General features: G+C 46.1%; 1 protein-coding gene across 1 annotated transcript in view; it reads right to left on the bottom strand.

Moving 5' to 3' along the window:
• Positions 1–13091, bottom strand: part of USP35 (ubiquitin specific peptidase 35) — a 66953-nt gene that overhangs the window by 2999 nt on the left and 50863 nt on the right. The window contains exons 8-11 of the mRNA XM_010853254.1: positions 2511–2604; positions 1501–1607; positions 479–1052; positions 3–298 (exon numbers count right to left, since the gene is read on the bottom strand). Of these exons, the coding sequence (XP_010851556.1) occupies positions 3–298; positions 479–1052; positions 1501–1607; positions 2511–2604 (1071 nt within the window). The remainder of the gene's footprint in view (positions 1–2; positions 299–478; positions 1053–1500; positions 1608–2510; positions 2605–13091) is intronic.

Genomic DNA, 13091 nt, shown 5'->3' on the forward strand with positions numbered 1-13091 from the left:
GCATGGTGCGCAGGTCGAAGGAGAAGCGCAGCAGCGTCAGGATGAGGTAGCGCGGGCCCTGGCTCAGCTCCACCACCTTCTCGGCATCCTGCAGGGACGCGCACGACTCGCAGTGGTAGCGGTTCTCTGACGTCAGCCTCTCGGGCGACAGGAAGTAGTTGACCAGGTCCAGGACCGAGCGGGAGCCGTCCCCGGAGGCGGCCGCAGCCCTCTGGAGGGTCCCTGGGCCCGGGCCGGCAGCCGCCTCCTCCCCATCAGCCGCCGCCTCCTTCTCCTCCTGGGCCTCCTTCTCTTTCTCCTCCACCTTCTCTTCCTCCTCCACCTTCTCCTTCACTTTCTTCTTCACCTCCTCCTCCTTGTCCTGGGCCGCCCTCTCCTCCTCCATCTCCTTTTCCTTCTCCTCCTCCACCTTCTCCTTCTCCTCCTCCACCTTCTCCTTCTCCTCCTGGGCTGCCCTCTCCTCCTCCTCCTCCTCCACCTTCTCCTTCACTTTCTCCTCCTCCTTCACCTTCTCCTCCTCCACCTTCTCCTCCACCTCCGCCTTCAGCTTCTCCTCCCCCTCCTCCTCCTCCTCTCCCGCAGCCTCCTCCTCCTCTGTGCTCTCCCCTCTCTCCACCTTCTCCTCCTGCCCGCTCTGCCCCCCGAGGCCATGGGGGCCCAGGCCTTCCATGTCCAGGATGGTGGGGGGGACGCCCCCCGTGATGCAGTGCTTCCTCTGCCTCCGAGGCCCGGCGCTGCCTGGCTCCTGGGCGCCAGCGTCCTCCGCGGGGAGCATCACTGAGCCCAGGCGGCGGCGGCGGTGGTGGTGATGGTGGTGGTGGCGGCGGCAGCGCTCGGGCGGGGGGAAGGCGAGTGAGAGGTCCGTGAAGGCCTCCTCCCTGGAGGAGACGTTGAGGCAGCGGAGGCAGCATATCCGAGTCACGATCTTGCCCCCGAACATCTTCTCCACGGAGGTGGCGCTCGGGCCGGGGGGCTCCTCTGGCGGGGAGGGCGAGCTCGACTGCTTGAGCTTCTGGCAGATCCTCGTCCCAGTCTTCTCCTCTTCGTGCAGCCTGGCGCGGGGAGCAAAGGGCTTTTGTCCACACGCATGGGTCACACACGTTTATACACGTGCAGGAGATGGCACAGGGAACACACTTGCACGTGTTCTCAGGAGAAGCACGCACGCTATATACTTAAACCTGCATAAAGCTCACAAACCTGCCACAAAAAGCTGTGCACGTGCCCCCAGAGCGCTGATGAGAAAACACACAGGTACACACTCAGGCAAGCACAGTGTACATACACACGCTTACCCTCCCCGGACATGCTTCACCTCAGCACCTCCAGAACGTGCCCCCACCCGCAGCCCCTGTCCCCATCTTCTCCAAGCCTTCCACAAGCGCCGGGCCACAGCCCAGTTTCCAGGAAGAGACAGCGCCGCCCAGGGGCATGGGGCTTCCCCCCAGCACCCTCTGCAGACACGGAGCCCTGAGCAGAGCCAGGCCCCGTCTCCCCTACCGATCCAGCAGGTACTTCAGGTACTCCGAGCAGTCCTGCTGGGTGCCGGGGCTGAACCAGGGTGTCCAGGATGCAGAAAGGAAGTTCTCTGGAGAAATGGCGGGACGCTGCAACCAAAGCGGGAGAGAGACAAGTCAGGAGCTGGGGGGCCACTCACCAACCAGCTCCACAGCGTGCCGGGCCTGAGGGTCACCCTGGGGAGTCACTGCCTCAAACTCCCAGCCTCCCCATTCATTCCCAGCTGTCTGTCCCTGACTTCTCCCATCCTTCCAAGTCCATGCCACCTAAGAGCACGGCATCCACATAGAGGATGTGTTTTTCTTCCCTTGTTTGTTGCCATTCCCTCTGCCTGAAACACCCTTTCCCCTATCAGAAGCTTAGCTTAGAGTTCAAGTCCCAGATGCACGGTCCCCTGTCCCACGCAGTCCTCCAAGGGCCACCATCCCCCTCATGATCAGCCTCCCCTACCCTGCGTGGAAACCACACATGCCTCGTTCTCTGCTTAAGCACTACAGTTCCAGTCTACAGGTCCATCTTCCCCACCAGACTGCGCCCTGTGAAAGCATGACTGGCTGATGCACCTCTGTGCCCCCGCCCCTGCAGAGGGCCTGGTGTGATGCCTGGTCAAGGCCTTTAGGTTCCATGAGGGCAGAGGCAGTGAATTGAACAAATACAGCCCTCAGGGTGCCTGGCAGTGTGAGTGCTCCAAAATGACAGCCGGCCAACAGAGCAACACCTCATACAGTGAACTGGATCACCGACGGGAGCGAAGTGGGCAGCACCGCACAGGGGGGCTCTGCTGGCTCGCCCTCTCCTGCCCAGTCAGGGCACTGAGCCGGCCCCATGGGCTCTGCCCTTGAACCCACGCCCGCCTGGACTGGGGCCCAACAGCTTACAGCAAGCAGGGGCCTGGAGGCAGGTGCAGGCGGGTTCCGGTGAAGGCGAGGCGGCAGACCAGGCCTCCTCTCCAGCATGCCCCACACCCCGCAGCCCGCTCCCCCTGCACTCACCTGGCTGTGCTCCAGGAAGGCGAAGAGCCACTGCAGCTTCGTCATCAAGGGCTGCGAGTTGTTTTCGGTCAAACGGAGCACACAGTGTCTGAAACTTCAAAACAGAGCACCCAGAGTTAAGCCGGGGCACCCAAAGAGCCTCTAACTCACCCACACTGTGGCAACCCAAGGCCTCCAGGCCACAGGCAGGACAGACACTTGTAGCTCAACTCTGGGCCAGAATCTGGGCAGGGGGGCAGGTGAACAACTCGATTTGGACAATTAAATGACCCCTGCCATTCCCCTTCCAGTTCTAACAGCCCCTGGCTCCAAGAGCTCAATGTCCTAAGGTTCTAATATCTGAACTCTCAGACATGCTCCAGAGTCCATGCCAGTATCACCACCAGCCGCGCACACCCTCCGCCCTGCGTCCCTGGGTGATGGTGTTCAGACCGTCCAGAGTAGCAGGCCCCTACTCCAACCAGAGCCCCTTCCACTAGGACCACCCCCAAGTTGTTCCTCTTTCCTCAAATGAGCGAGGCAGGGGTCAATGTGAAGAATATGCTGAAAAAAAGAGGGCGCTGTGGGGGTAGACTGGGGCTCTTGACACGTCTGATCCTATGGGAGACGAGAAGAAGCCCTTCCTGACAACCACATCCCCTGGAACAACCCAGTTCCCAGGCCCCAGCTGAGCTCCTGCTCTCACAAAAAGCTCTGAGCATACAGGGGCAGTGTAACCAAAGTGTGGTCCACTTAGCAGGCTGTGACAAAGCAAGTTCGGAGAGAGCATTTAGAAACTTGTATAGTGATTTGACACCACTGTTATACAGACACATGATCATCACCTAGTAAGTCACTGCATTATATTGTACAAAAGTAGGAGTCTACAGCAGACTGGAAATCCAAAAACAAAACAAAGCTAGTCCTTCCCCAGGCAGCTTGAGAACCACAGCAGCAGTGGTGTCAGGAAGTCCTGGAGTTCAGCTCCAACCTCGTTCCCCTGGAGCTGAAGCTGAGAGGACAAACTGCCTGGAGCTCCTCCCACAGCCAAAAACAAGCCTTACTTTGAGACTTGTCAAAAAGATGCTGAAGTGTGGTACTGGTCAAAGAACAGCGGAACCGATAAATAGAATAAAGAGCCCAGAAACAGACCCCCATAAACACAGTCAAGTGATCTTTAATAAAGGAGCAAAGGCAGTAGAATGGGGCAGACACACTCTGGTCCACAAAATGGCACTGGAACAAGTACACGTCCCCCACCAAAAAAAAGTAATCTGAACACAAACCCTACACCCATCACAAAAGTTAACTCAAAATGGATCATAAAATGCTCAAGTATAAAACTCCTAGAAAACAACAAGAGAAAACCTAATGACCTTGAGTGTGGTGAATACCTTTTTAGAAAAATCACCAAAATAATAAGCCAAATTTCATTAAAGTTAAAATTTTTCTGTTACAGTATCAAGAGAATTCCAGAAAAAGATCTACCTCTGATTCATTGACTACAGTAAAGCCTAGCCAATGAAGGCTTTGACTGTATGAATCACAACAAACTGTGGAAAATTCTTAAAGAGATGGAAATAACAGACCACCTTACCTGCCTGAGAAACCCGTGTGCGTGCAGGTCAAGAAGCAACAGTTAGAACTGGATATGGAACAATGGACTGGTTCAAAATTGGGAAAGAAGTACATCAAGGCTGTTTATTATTGTCACCCTGTTTATTTAACTTCTATTCAGAGTTACATCATGTGAAATGCTGGGCTGGATGAAGCTCAAGCTGGAATGAAGATTGCCAAGAAAAAGATCAATAACCTCAGATATGCAGATGACACCACCCCTATGGCAGAAAGCAAGGAGTAAAGAGCTTCTTGATGAAGGTGAATGAAGAGAGTGAAAAAGCTGGCTTAAAACTCAGCATTCAGAAAAACCTTAAGATCATGGCATCCAGTCCCATTACTTCATGGCAAATACATTGGGGAAACAATGGAAACTCTGACAGACTTTATTTTCTTGGGCTCCAAAATCACCATAGACAGTGATTGCATCCTTGAAATTAAAAAACACTTGCTCCTTGGAAGAAAAGCTATGACAAACCTAGACAGCATATTAAAAAGCAGAGACATTACTTTGCTGACAAAGGTCTGTATAGTCAAATTATGGTTTTCCAACTAGTCATGTACAGATGTGAGAGTTGGACCACAAAGAAGGCTCAGCAGCGAAGAATTGATGCTTTCTAACTGTGGTGTTGGAGAACTCTTCAGAGTCCCTTGGACAGCAAGGAAATCACACCAATCCTAAAGGAAATCAACCCTGAATATTCATTGGAAGGACTAATGCTGAAGCTCCAATACTTTGGCCACCTGATGAAAAGAGCTGACTCATTAGAAAAGACCCTGATGCTGGGAAAGACTGAAGGCAGGAGGAGAAGGGGACGACAGAGGATGAGATGGTTGGATGGCATCACCGACTCGATGGACGTGAGTTTGAGGAAACTCCGGGAGATGGTGAAGGACAGGGAAAGTTGGTATGCTGCAGTAAATGGCGTCACCAAGAGTCAGACACGGCTGAGCCACTGAACAACAACAACAACCTACTAGAAAGGCCAAAATCCATACACTATAGACAGTACGTATAAAACAGACAACTAATGAGATCCTATTGTACAGCTCCGGGGACTCTACTCAGTGCTCTAATTAGATCCTATTGTACAGCTCCGGGAACTCTGCTCAGTGCTCTGCGGTGACCTACGTGAGAAGGAAATCCAAAAAAGAGGGGGTATATATATACATATAGTTGATTCACTCTGCTGTACAGTAGGAACTAACACAACATTAGCAAGCGACTATATTCCAGTAAGTAATACTTTTTTAAAAAAAGAAAGGCCAAAATCCTGAACACTGACAACACCAAATGCTAGCAAGGACAGGGAGCAACAGGAATTCTCATTTATTGCTGGTGGAAATGTAAAATAGTATAGCTACCTCGGAAGAAAGTTTTCCAATTTCTTACACAACCAGATATACTCTCACCATCCCATGCAGCGATCATACTCTTTGGTATCTACCCTAAGGAGGTGAAACCTTATGTCCACACAAACACTTGCGCAAGTATGTTGATGCACGCTTTATTCATAACTGCCAACTTTGAAGCAACAAAATATCCTATATCCTTCAACAGGTTAATGGATAAATGGAACTGTGGTACATCCTGACACTGGACATTTTCCAGTGCTAAAAAGAAATGAGCTCTCAAGCCATGAAAAGAAATGGAGGAACTTTAAATGCATATTACTAAGTTAAAAAACTCAATCTGAAAAGACTACATACTATATGATTCCAATTGTATGATTCTGAAAAAGGCAAAACTATGAAAACAGTAAAAAGGTTGCCAGGAGTTGGAAGGGGATGAACAGATAGAGCAGAGGATTTTTAGGGTAGTGAAAATACACTAAATGAACCTCTGGGACAACATTAAACACACCAACATTTGCATTACAGGGTCCCAGAAGGAGAAGAGAGAGAAAAGGCCTGAGAAAATATTTTAAGAGGTAATAGCTGAAAACTTCCCTAATATGGGAAAGGAAAAAGTCCCATACAGGATAAACCCAAGGAGGAACACACTGAGGCATATATTAATCAAACTGACAAAAGTTAAAGACAGAAAATATTAAAAACAAGGGGAAAGCAACAAATAACATAAAATGGTATCCCCATACCTTTATCAGCTGATTTTTCAGCAGAAACTCTGCCGGCCAGAAGGGAGTGGTATGGGATAGCTAAGGTGATAAAAGGGAGAAAACTGCAATCAAGAACACTCTACCCAGCAAGGCTCTTGTTCAGATTTGACAGAGAAATCAAAAGTTTTATAGACAAGCAAAAACTAGGAGAATCTAGCACCACCAAACCAGCTTTACAACGAATGTTAAAGGAATTTCTCTAGGCAGAAAAGGCTACAACTAGAAACAAGAAAATTATGAATGGGACAGTCCATTGGTAAAGGCAAACATACAAAAAGGTAAGAAATCATCTACCCACAAATATGACATCAAGACCAGCAAACGTTAAGAGGAGAGCAGAAATGCAGCATATTGGAAATGCATGGGAAATTAACAGACTAGCAACTTTAAAAACAATCTGGTAGAGACTGTTATATCAAAACCTCATAGTAACTGCAAACCAAAAATCTACACTACATACACTCATAAAAAAAGAAAAAGGAATCCAAACTCCACACTAAAGATAGTCAACAAATCACAAGAGAAGAAAGCAAAGAAGATGGGAAGGGAAAAGACCTACAAAAACAAAGTCAAAACAACAAAATGGCGATAAGAACATTCATATTGATAATTACCTTAAATATAAATGGATTAAATGCTCCAGCCAAAAGACACAGACTGGCTGAATGGATGCAAAACGAGTCCCATATATATACTGTCTACAAGAAACTCACTTCAGATCTGGGGACACATATGACTGAAAATGAAGAGATGGAAAAAGGGATTCCATGCAAATAAAAATCAAAAGAAAGCTGGAGTAGCTCATCAGACAAAACAGACTTCAAAATGAAGACTGTTATAAGAGACAAATGGAGAAGGCAATGGCAACCCACTCCAGTACTGTTGCCTGGAAAATCCCATGGACGGAGGAGCCTGGTGGGCCACAGTCCATGGGGTCGCGAAGAGTCAGACACAACTGAGCGACTTCACTTTCTCTTTTCACTTTCATTCATTGGAGAAGGAAATGGCAACCCACTCCAGTGTTCTTGCCTGGAGGATCCCAGGGATGGCGGAGCCTGGTGGGCTGCCATCTATGGGGTCGCCCAGAGTCGGACACGACTGAAGCGACTTAGCATAGCATAGCATAGCATAAGAGACAAAGAAGGACACTGCATAATGATCAAGGGATCAATCCAAGATCTAACTACTATAAATATGTGTGCCCAGCACAGGAGCACCTCAATATATAAGGCAAATGCTTACAGCCATAAAAGGAGAAACCAACTGCAGTACAAGAATAGGAGAGGACACTAACCCTCCCCACACACTTTAATCAAGGGACAGATCATCCAAACAGAAAATTAATAGAGAAATAACGGCCTTGCATGACATATTAGACAAAATGGACTTAATTGATATTCATAGAGCATTCTATCCAAAAGCAAAATACAAATTCTTTTTCAAGTGCAGGTGGAACTTCTCCAGGATTGACCACATGCTGGGCCACAAGGCAAGCCTTGGTAAATTTAAGAAAACTTGGAATCATATCAAGCATCTTTTCTGACCACAACACTAGGGATTAGAAGTACTGACCACAGGGACAGATCAAGATGTTGGAGTAGTAGGACATGAAGCTCACCCTCTGCCACAAATACACCTATATGTGAAATGATCCTCACAGAATATCTACTGAACACTGGCAGAAGACCTCAGACAGGCTAAAAGGGCAAAATAAAATCTCCATGTAACTGGGTAGGGAAAAAAAGCAAGCAAGCAAGACAGGAATTGGGATGGGATGTTTACCACTGGGCGGGAGCTATAAAGGAGGAAAGACTTCTGCAACCTGGGAAGCCTCCTGACTGGCAAGGAGGTCAGCCAGGATGGAAGGGGAGCCTCACGGCCTCAGAGGAGAGCGCAGCGGCCTGTTCGTGGCAGCCAGAGCAGAGGAAGAACTGCACAGATGGTCAGTACCACCAGGCACTCCCCAGCCTGACATGCAGGTCCACTGGAGCTGGCAGCAGGGAGTGCTGGAACTCAGGCTTCAGGTATCAGAAGTGGGGAGAGGACTGGGGCTGGAATCCAGTGTGACTACACCTGGGGGTGTATGACTACCAGTCCATGGCAAGTAGATACAGGAAGGGGTTACCGTGCTTGAAAACCAGGGTAACGACAAATCAAAAACATACAATAAATTCACACACACACCCACACACAAAGAAGGGAACTATAATACAAAAGAAAATCATCAAACCACAACAGGAAAAAGAAAGGGACAAAGAAGAAATATAAATCAACAGGGAGACTTCCCTGGTGGCCCACTGGCTTAGACTCCATGCTCCCAATGCAGAGGGCCAGGGCTCGATCCCTGATCAGGGAACTAAATCACACATCCACAGCTAGCAGTTTCCATGCCACAACTAAAAGATAGCACACGCCGTGACAAAGACCCAGCACAGCCAAATGAATAAATGAACAGGAAAACAAGGTTTAAAATGGCAAAAAAAAAAAAATACAGATCTATAAATAATTACCTTGAATGCTTGAATGTCAATGGACTAAATATACTTCAATCAAAAGATACAGAATGGAAGGTTGGATGAAAAAACAAGAGCCTTCAATATGCTGCCTATAAGTGACCCACTTTAGGGCAAAGGACACACAAAGATTGAAAGTGGGGTGATGGGAAAATATATTTCATGCAAATAGAAATGAAAAGAAAGCAGGGGTGGCAATACTCTTATCAGACAAAACAGACTTCAAAACAAAGATCATAGAACATTGTCTAATACAAAACGTACCAATGTTTCCTTAGGACAGACTCCCAAGGCCATAGAAATAAAAATAAAATCAAATGAGACTTAATCAAACTTAAAAGTTTTTGCACAGCAAAGGAAATAAACAAAATGAAAATAATAACCTACAAAATGGAAGAAAATATTTGCAAACAATGTGACCAACGAGGGCTTAATATCCAAAATATATACAAATAGCTCATACAACTCAACAACCAAAAAAACAACCCAACAGAAAAACAGGCAGAAGACCAAAACAGACATTTCTCCAAAGTAGACAAACAGATGGCCAGTAGCATGAAAAAATGCTGTTAGGGAAATTAAATCAATAGTCTTGTTTAGGCTTCAGAGACAAAGCAGAGCAGACCTCTGACCTAGCTTTTCACCTGCCTGGACACTGCCCTGACTTTGAGTGCCCTGACTGCCTGCTGTGAATGCAGGACTTGAGGCACCACAGATAAGATCAGAGACAGGTTCTGAAATCGTTGAGCCCCTGGAGGGGTACTGGTCAACCAAGCGCCAGGCTTAACAAGATTCCAAGTTTTACAGGACAAAAAAAATAGCATTGACATGAAACCAGAGCTGCAATTTGCTCACAGATTGATGGTATCAGTTTGCATCCAGGGATTAAAAGCAGGAACCCAAAACTGCAATTTTTGAAGTCTCACCCATGGAGCGGATGCACTAGCTGGGACCTTTTCCCAAAAACCTACCTGTTTGGTGATGTATCCCCTGCTGTTTCTATTTCTCTTTTCTTTTAATGTTAGTATACTGAAACCAAGCTAGATAATTCCCTAATAAATATTTGTATTACTTATTTGTATATAAGGAGTGGCTTATTTTGTTAACAAATCCTTTGAACCTGAGACGAAAGTGAAAACAAGACACTAGTTGGCTGAGTAGGATTTGTGAAACAAAACGCCCTCTTCAAGAAGAAAGAGATTAAGGTTGATGAAGAGTTTATTTCCAGATGGCAAGATTCACCTTATTGCTCGTCAGCTAATGAACGGTACATAGTCACTGGATTATGTGAGAATTGGAATCTTAAAAAATGGTCCAAACCCTGAGCAGTTACTGAATGTTTGCGGCTCGCACAGACTGAAAAAGGACAAGAATGTGACACTCCGGGTGAGACGCTGGATCCTCTTCTCTGCCTACTGTAAGGTACATGAAGCTAACTTAAAATTGTCTAAGAAGTTACAACTGGAAAAAGAATTATGAGATTTGTGAGGGCAACTGTCCATGCTACAATGCCAAAATTATACTGGCATTAAAAAAACATTGGCATTAAATGTTCACTTTTTAAGTAGGCTCTCCCTCGCGCCTGCCCACAGCTCTAACAGTGGCCCCCACTGCCCTCTCTCTCCTGTTTGTGCAGGTGTGGACTTCTACCTCCCCAACTCGCTGTCTCCCTCTCCATCAGCTAATCCCCTTCTAACTTCCCCTACCAGGGGAGTGAGGAGCCTAGCTTCCCCGACTCTAGCAAGTTTCTTTGCCCCTTCAGATTCTTCTGATCAAAGACCCCACCTCCCCAGGGGGACAATCCAAGATTTTTATCAGCCCATCTGCCCCTTTTATCACAGTCAATTTTAGCACTATTTGGTCTATATTTCAGCTGTACAACTGTGACTATAGAAAGATGACTTTTTTTTTTTGGACACAGGATGGCCATGATATTCTTTAGACTCTGGATTTTTTTTTCTCTTTGAAACTGCAAAACTGGTTCTTTTTGCATTTGCAGTTAAAACACAGGCAGCCTGTTAAAAAGCATTGCCTAGGGAATAGCTTGGTGGCTCAGACAGTCAAGAATCTGCCTGACATTCAGGAGACCAAAGTTCGATCCCTGGGTCAGGAGATCCCCTGAAGAAGGAAATGGCAACCCACTCCAGTATTTTTGCCTGGAGAATCCCATGGACAGAGGAGCCTGGCAGGCTAAAGCCCGCCACTCAGACACAACTGAGTGACTAAGCACTCACACAGGGAAAAGCTTGAAGTTAACCCTTGCATGTCCTTGAAATACACAGCCCACTTTGCCTGAAACCTCAGCCTTGGGTAAATTATAACTTCAAGCCAAGAAAGAAAGGGTTGGGGGGAGGGGTCAAAGAGACATTTTAAATCTCAAGCAGAAAACTATGACATCTCTGTCTGGATTTATGTATGTCTCAGTGTGTCTTTGTTTTGGATAATATTGCTGAGGTTAATCTGCATATGAACTCTAATTCAATTGACTTAAAGAAAAGTAAGCATTTACAAATCAAACAATTACAAGAGAAATCAACCTAAATGAATTTCAGGTTCACATGAACTGGGAAATAGTAAATATTTTATGGCTTCCCAGGTGGCTCTAGTGATAAAGCCTGCCAATGCAGGAGACATAAGAAACATGGGTTTGATCCCTGGGTCAGGAAGATACCCTAGCGGAGGAAATAGAAATCCATGTATGGATGTGAGAGTTGGACTGTGAAGAAGGCTGAGCACTGAAGAATTGATGCTTTTGAACTGTGGTGTTGGAGAAGACTCTTGAGAGTCCCTTGGACTGCAAGGACATCCAACCAGTCCATTCTGAAGGAGATCAGCCCTGGGATTTCTTTGGAAGGAATGATGCTAAAGCTGAAACTCCAATACTTTGGCCACCTCATGCGAAGAGTTGACTCATTGGAAAAGACTCTGATGCTGGGAGGGATTGGGGGCAAGAGGAGAAGGGGACGACAGAGGATGAGATGGCTGGATGGCATCACTGACTCAATGGACATGAGTCTGAGTGAACTCCTGGAGTTGGTGATGGGCAGGGAGGCCTGGCGTGCTGTGATTCATGGGGTCCCAGAGTCGGACACGACTGAGCGACTGATCTGATCTGATTCTTGCCTGAAGAATCCCATGACCTGAGGAACCTGGTGGGCTACAGTCCATGGGGTCACAAAAAGTCAGACACAACTGAAGCAACTCATCATTAATGTTTATTTGCTAACCTAATTAAGACATGTCTTGAGTCATCAACACTGTGTAATACTTTTATTGTGCCTAGTTTAATGTAAGCTAAATTTGGCCATAAGGAAAGTAACTCAAGAAACTTTTAAACAAAGAAAAATGTAAAAGAGACAGGAGCTTTTAGATAAATTCTATTAATTTATAAATGCTTCATTATGCTTTAGGAATGTCTATCTAAAATAGTCTCTCCAGGTTGGAGTAACTTGAATTTCTAGAGTTGTGCTAAACTAATTGATGGAAGTTTACTGAATAGCTAGATCATTTCCAAATAAAATAAGATTCTAAAATATTAATTACTGAACACTAACTTCCTCTTACAGAGAAACTAAAGAGATCCTGCACTATTAATGAGTATGTTTGGTGCCACCCTGAGATTTTCTCTACAAGAAAGCAAATGTTTTTAGAAATTATCACTGGTATTTATGTTCACCAATTTACAGAATGCTAATATAAAGGACAGTTCAGGGTTGCTTAAGGATAGTAGGATGTGTGTTTTTAGTTTAAAAAAAAAAGTATGAAAATTGAAATTACATTTTATTAAGAAAAAAAGGTCTGACATACAGGTATCTGTTTCTAAATGAACAAAGTGATTTTTGTTTTTTTAAACAGAGGTTTATGGAAGACGGACCCCAAGAAAAGAGTTTTGTGCATAGTACAAATTTTCAGACATCTAATTACCTTTGATAATGGATTTTAAGTTTCTTTACCTCTAAAGTGATCTGTTCTATGTTAACCTTCAAAATCTTTTGTTACTTTGGCCAAGTAAATAACTGTTTCACAGTGACCTATATGATCCTATCTAACTGAGTGTTATAAACCTTTTTTATAGTTTTGGCAAAACTTTCTAAAATTAAATTCTCAGTTCAGTTCAGTTCAGTGGCTCAGTCGTGTCCGACTCTTTGCGACCCCATGGACTGCAGCACGCCAGGCCTCCCTGTCCATCACCAACTCCCGGAGTCTACCCAAACCCATGTCCATTGAGTCGGTGATGCCATCCAACCATCTTTGCCATCCAACCATCTCATCCTCTGTCATCCCCTTCTCCTCCTGCTTTCAATCTTTCCCAGCATCAGGGTTTTTTCAAATGAGTCAGCTCTTTGCATCAG

Source organism: Bison bison, unplaced genomic scaffold (assembly GCF_000754665.1).
Source record: "Bison bison bison isolate TAMUID 2011002044 unplaced genomic scaffold, Bison_UMD1.0 scf7180017864324, whole genome shotgun sequence".
Taxonomy (NCBI): Eukaryota; Metazoa; Chordata; class Mammalia; order Artiodactyla; family Bovidae; genus Bison; species Bison bison.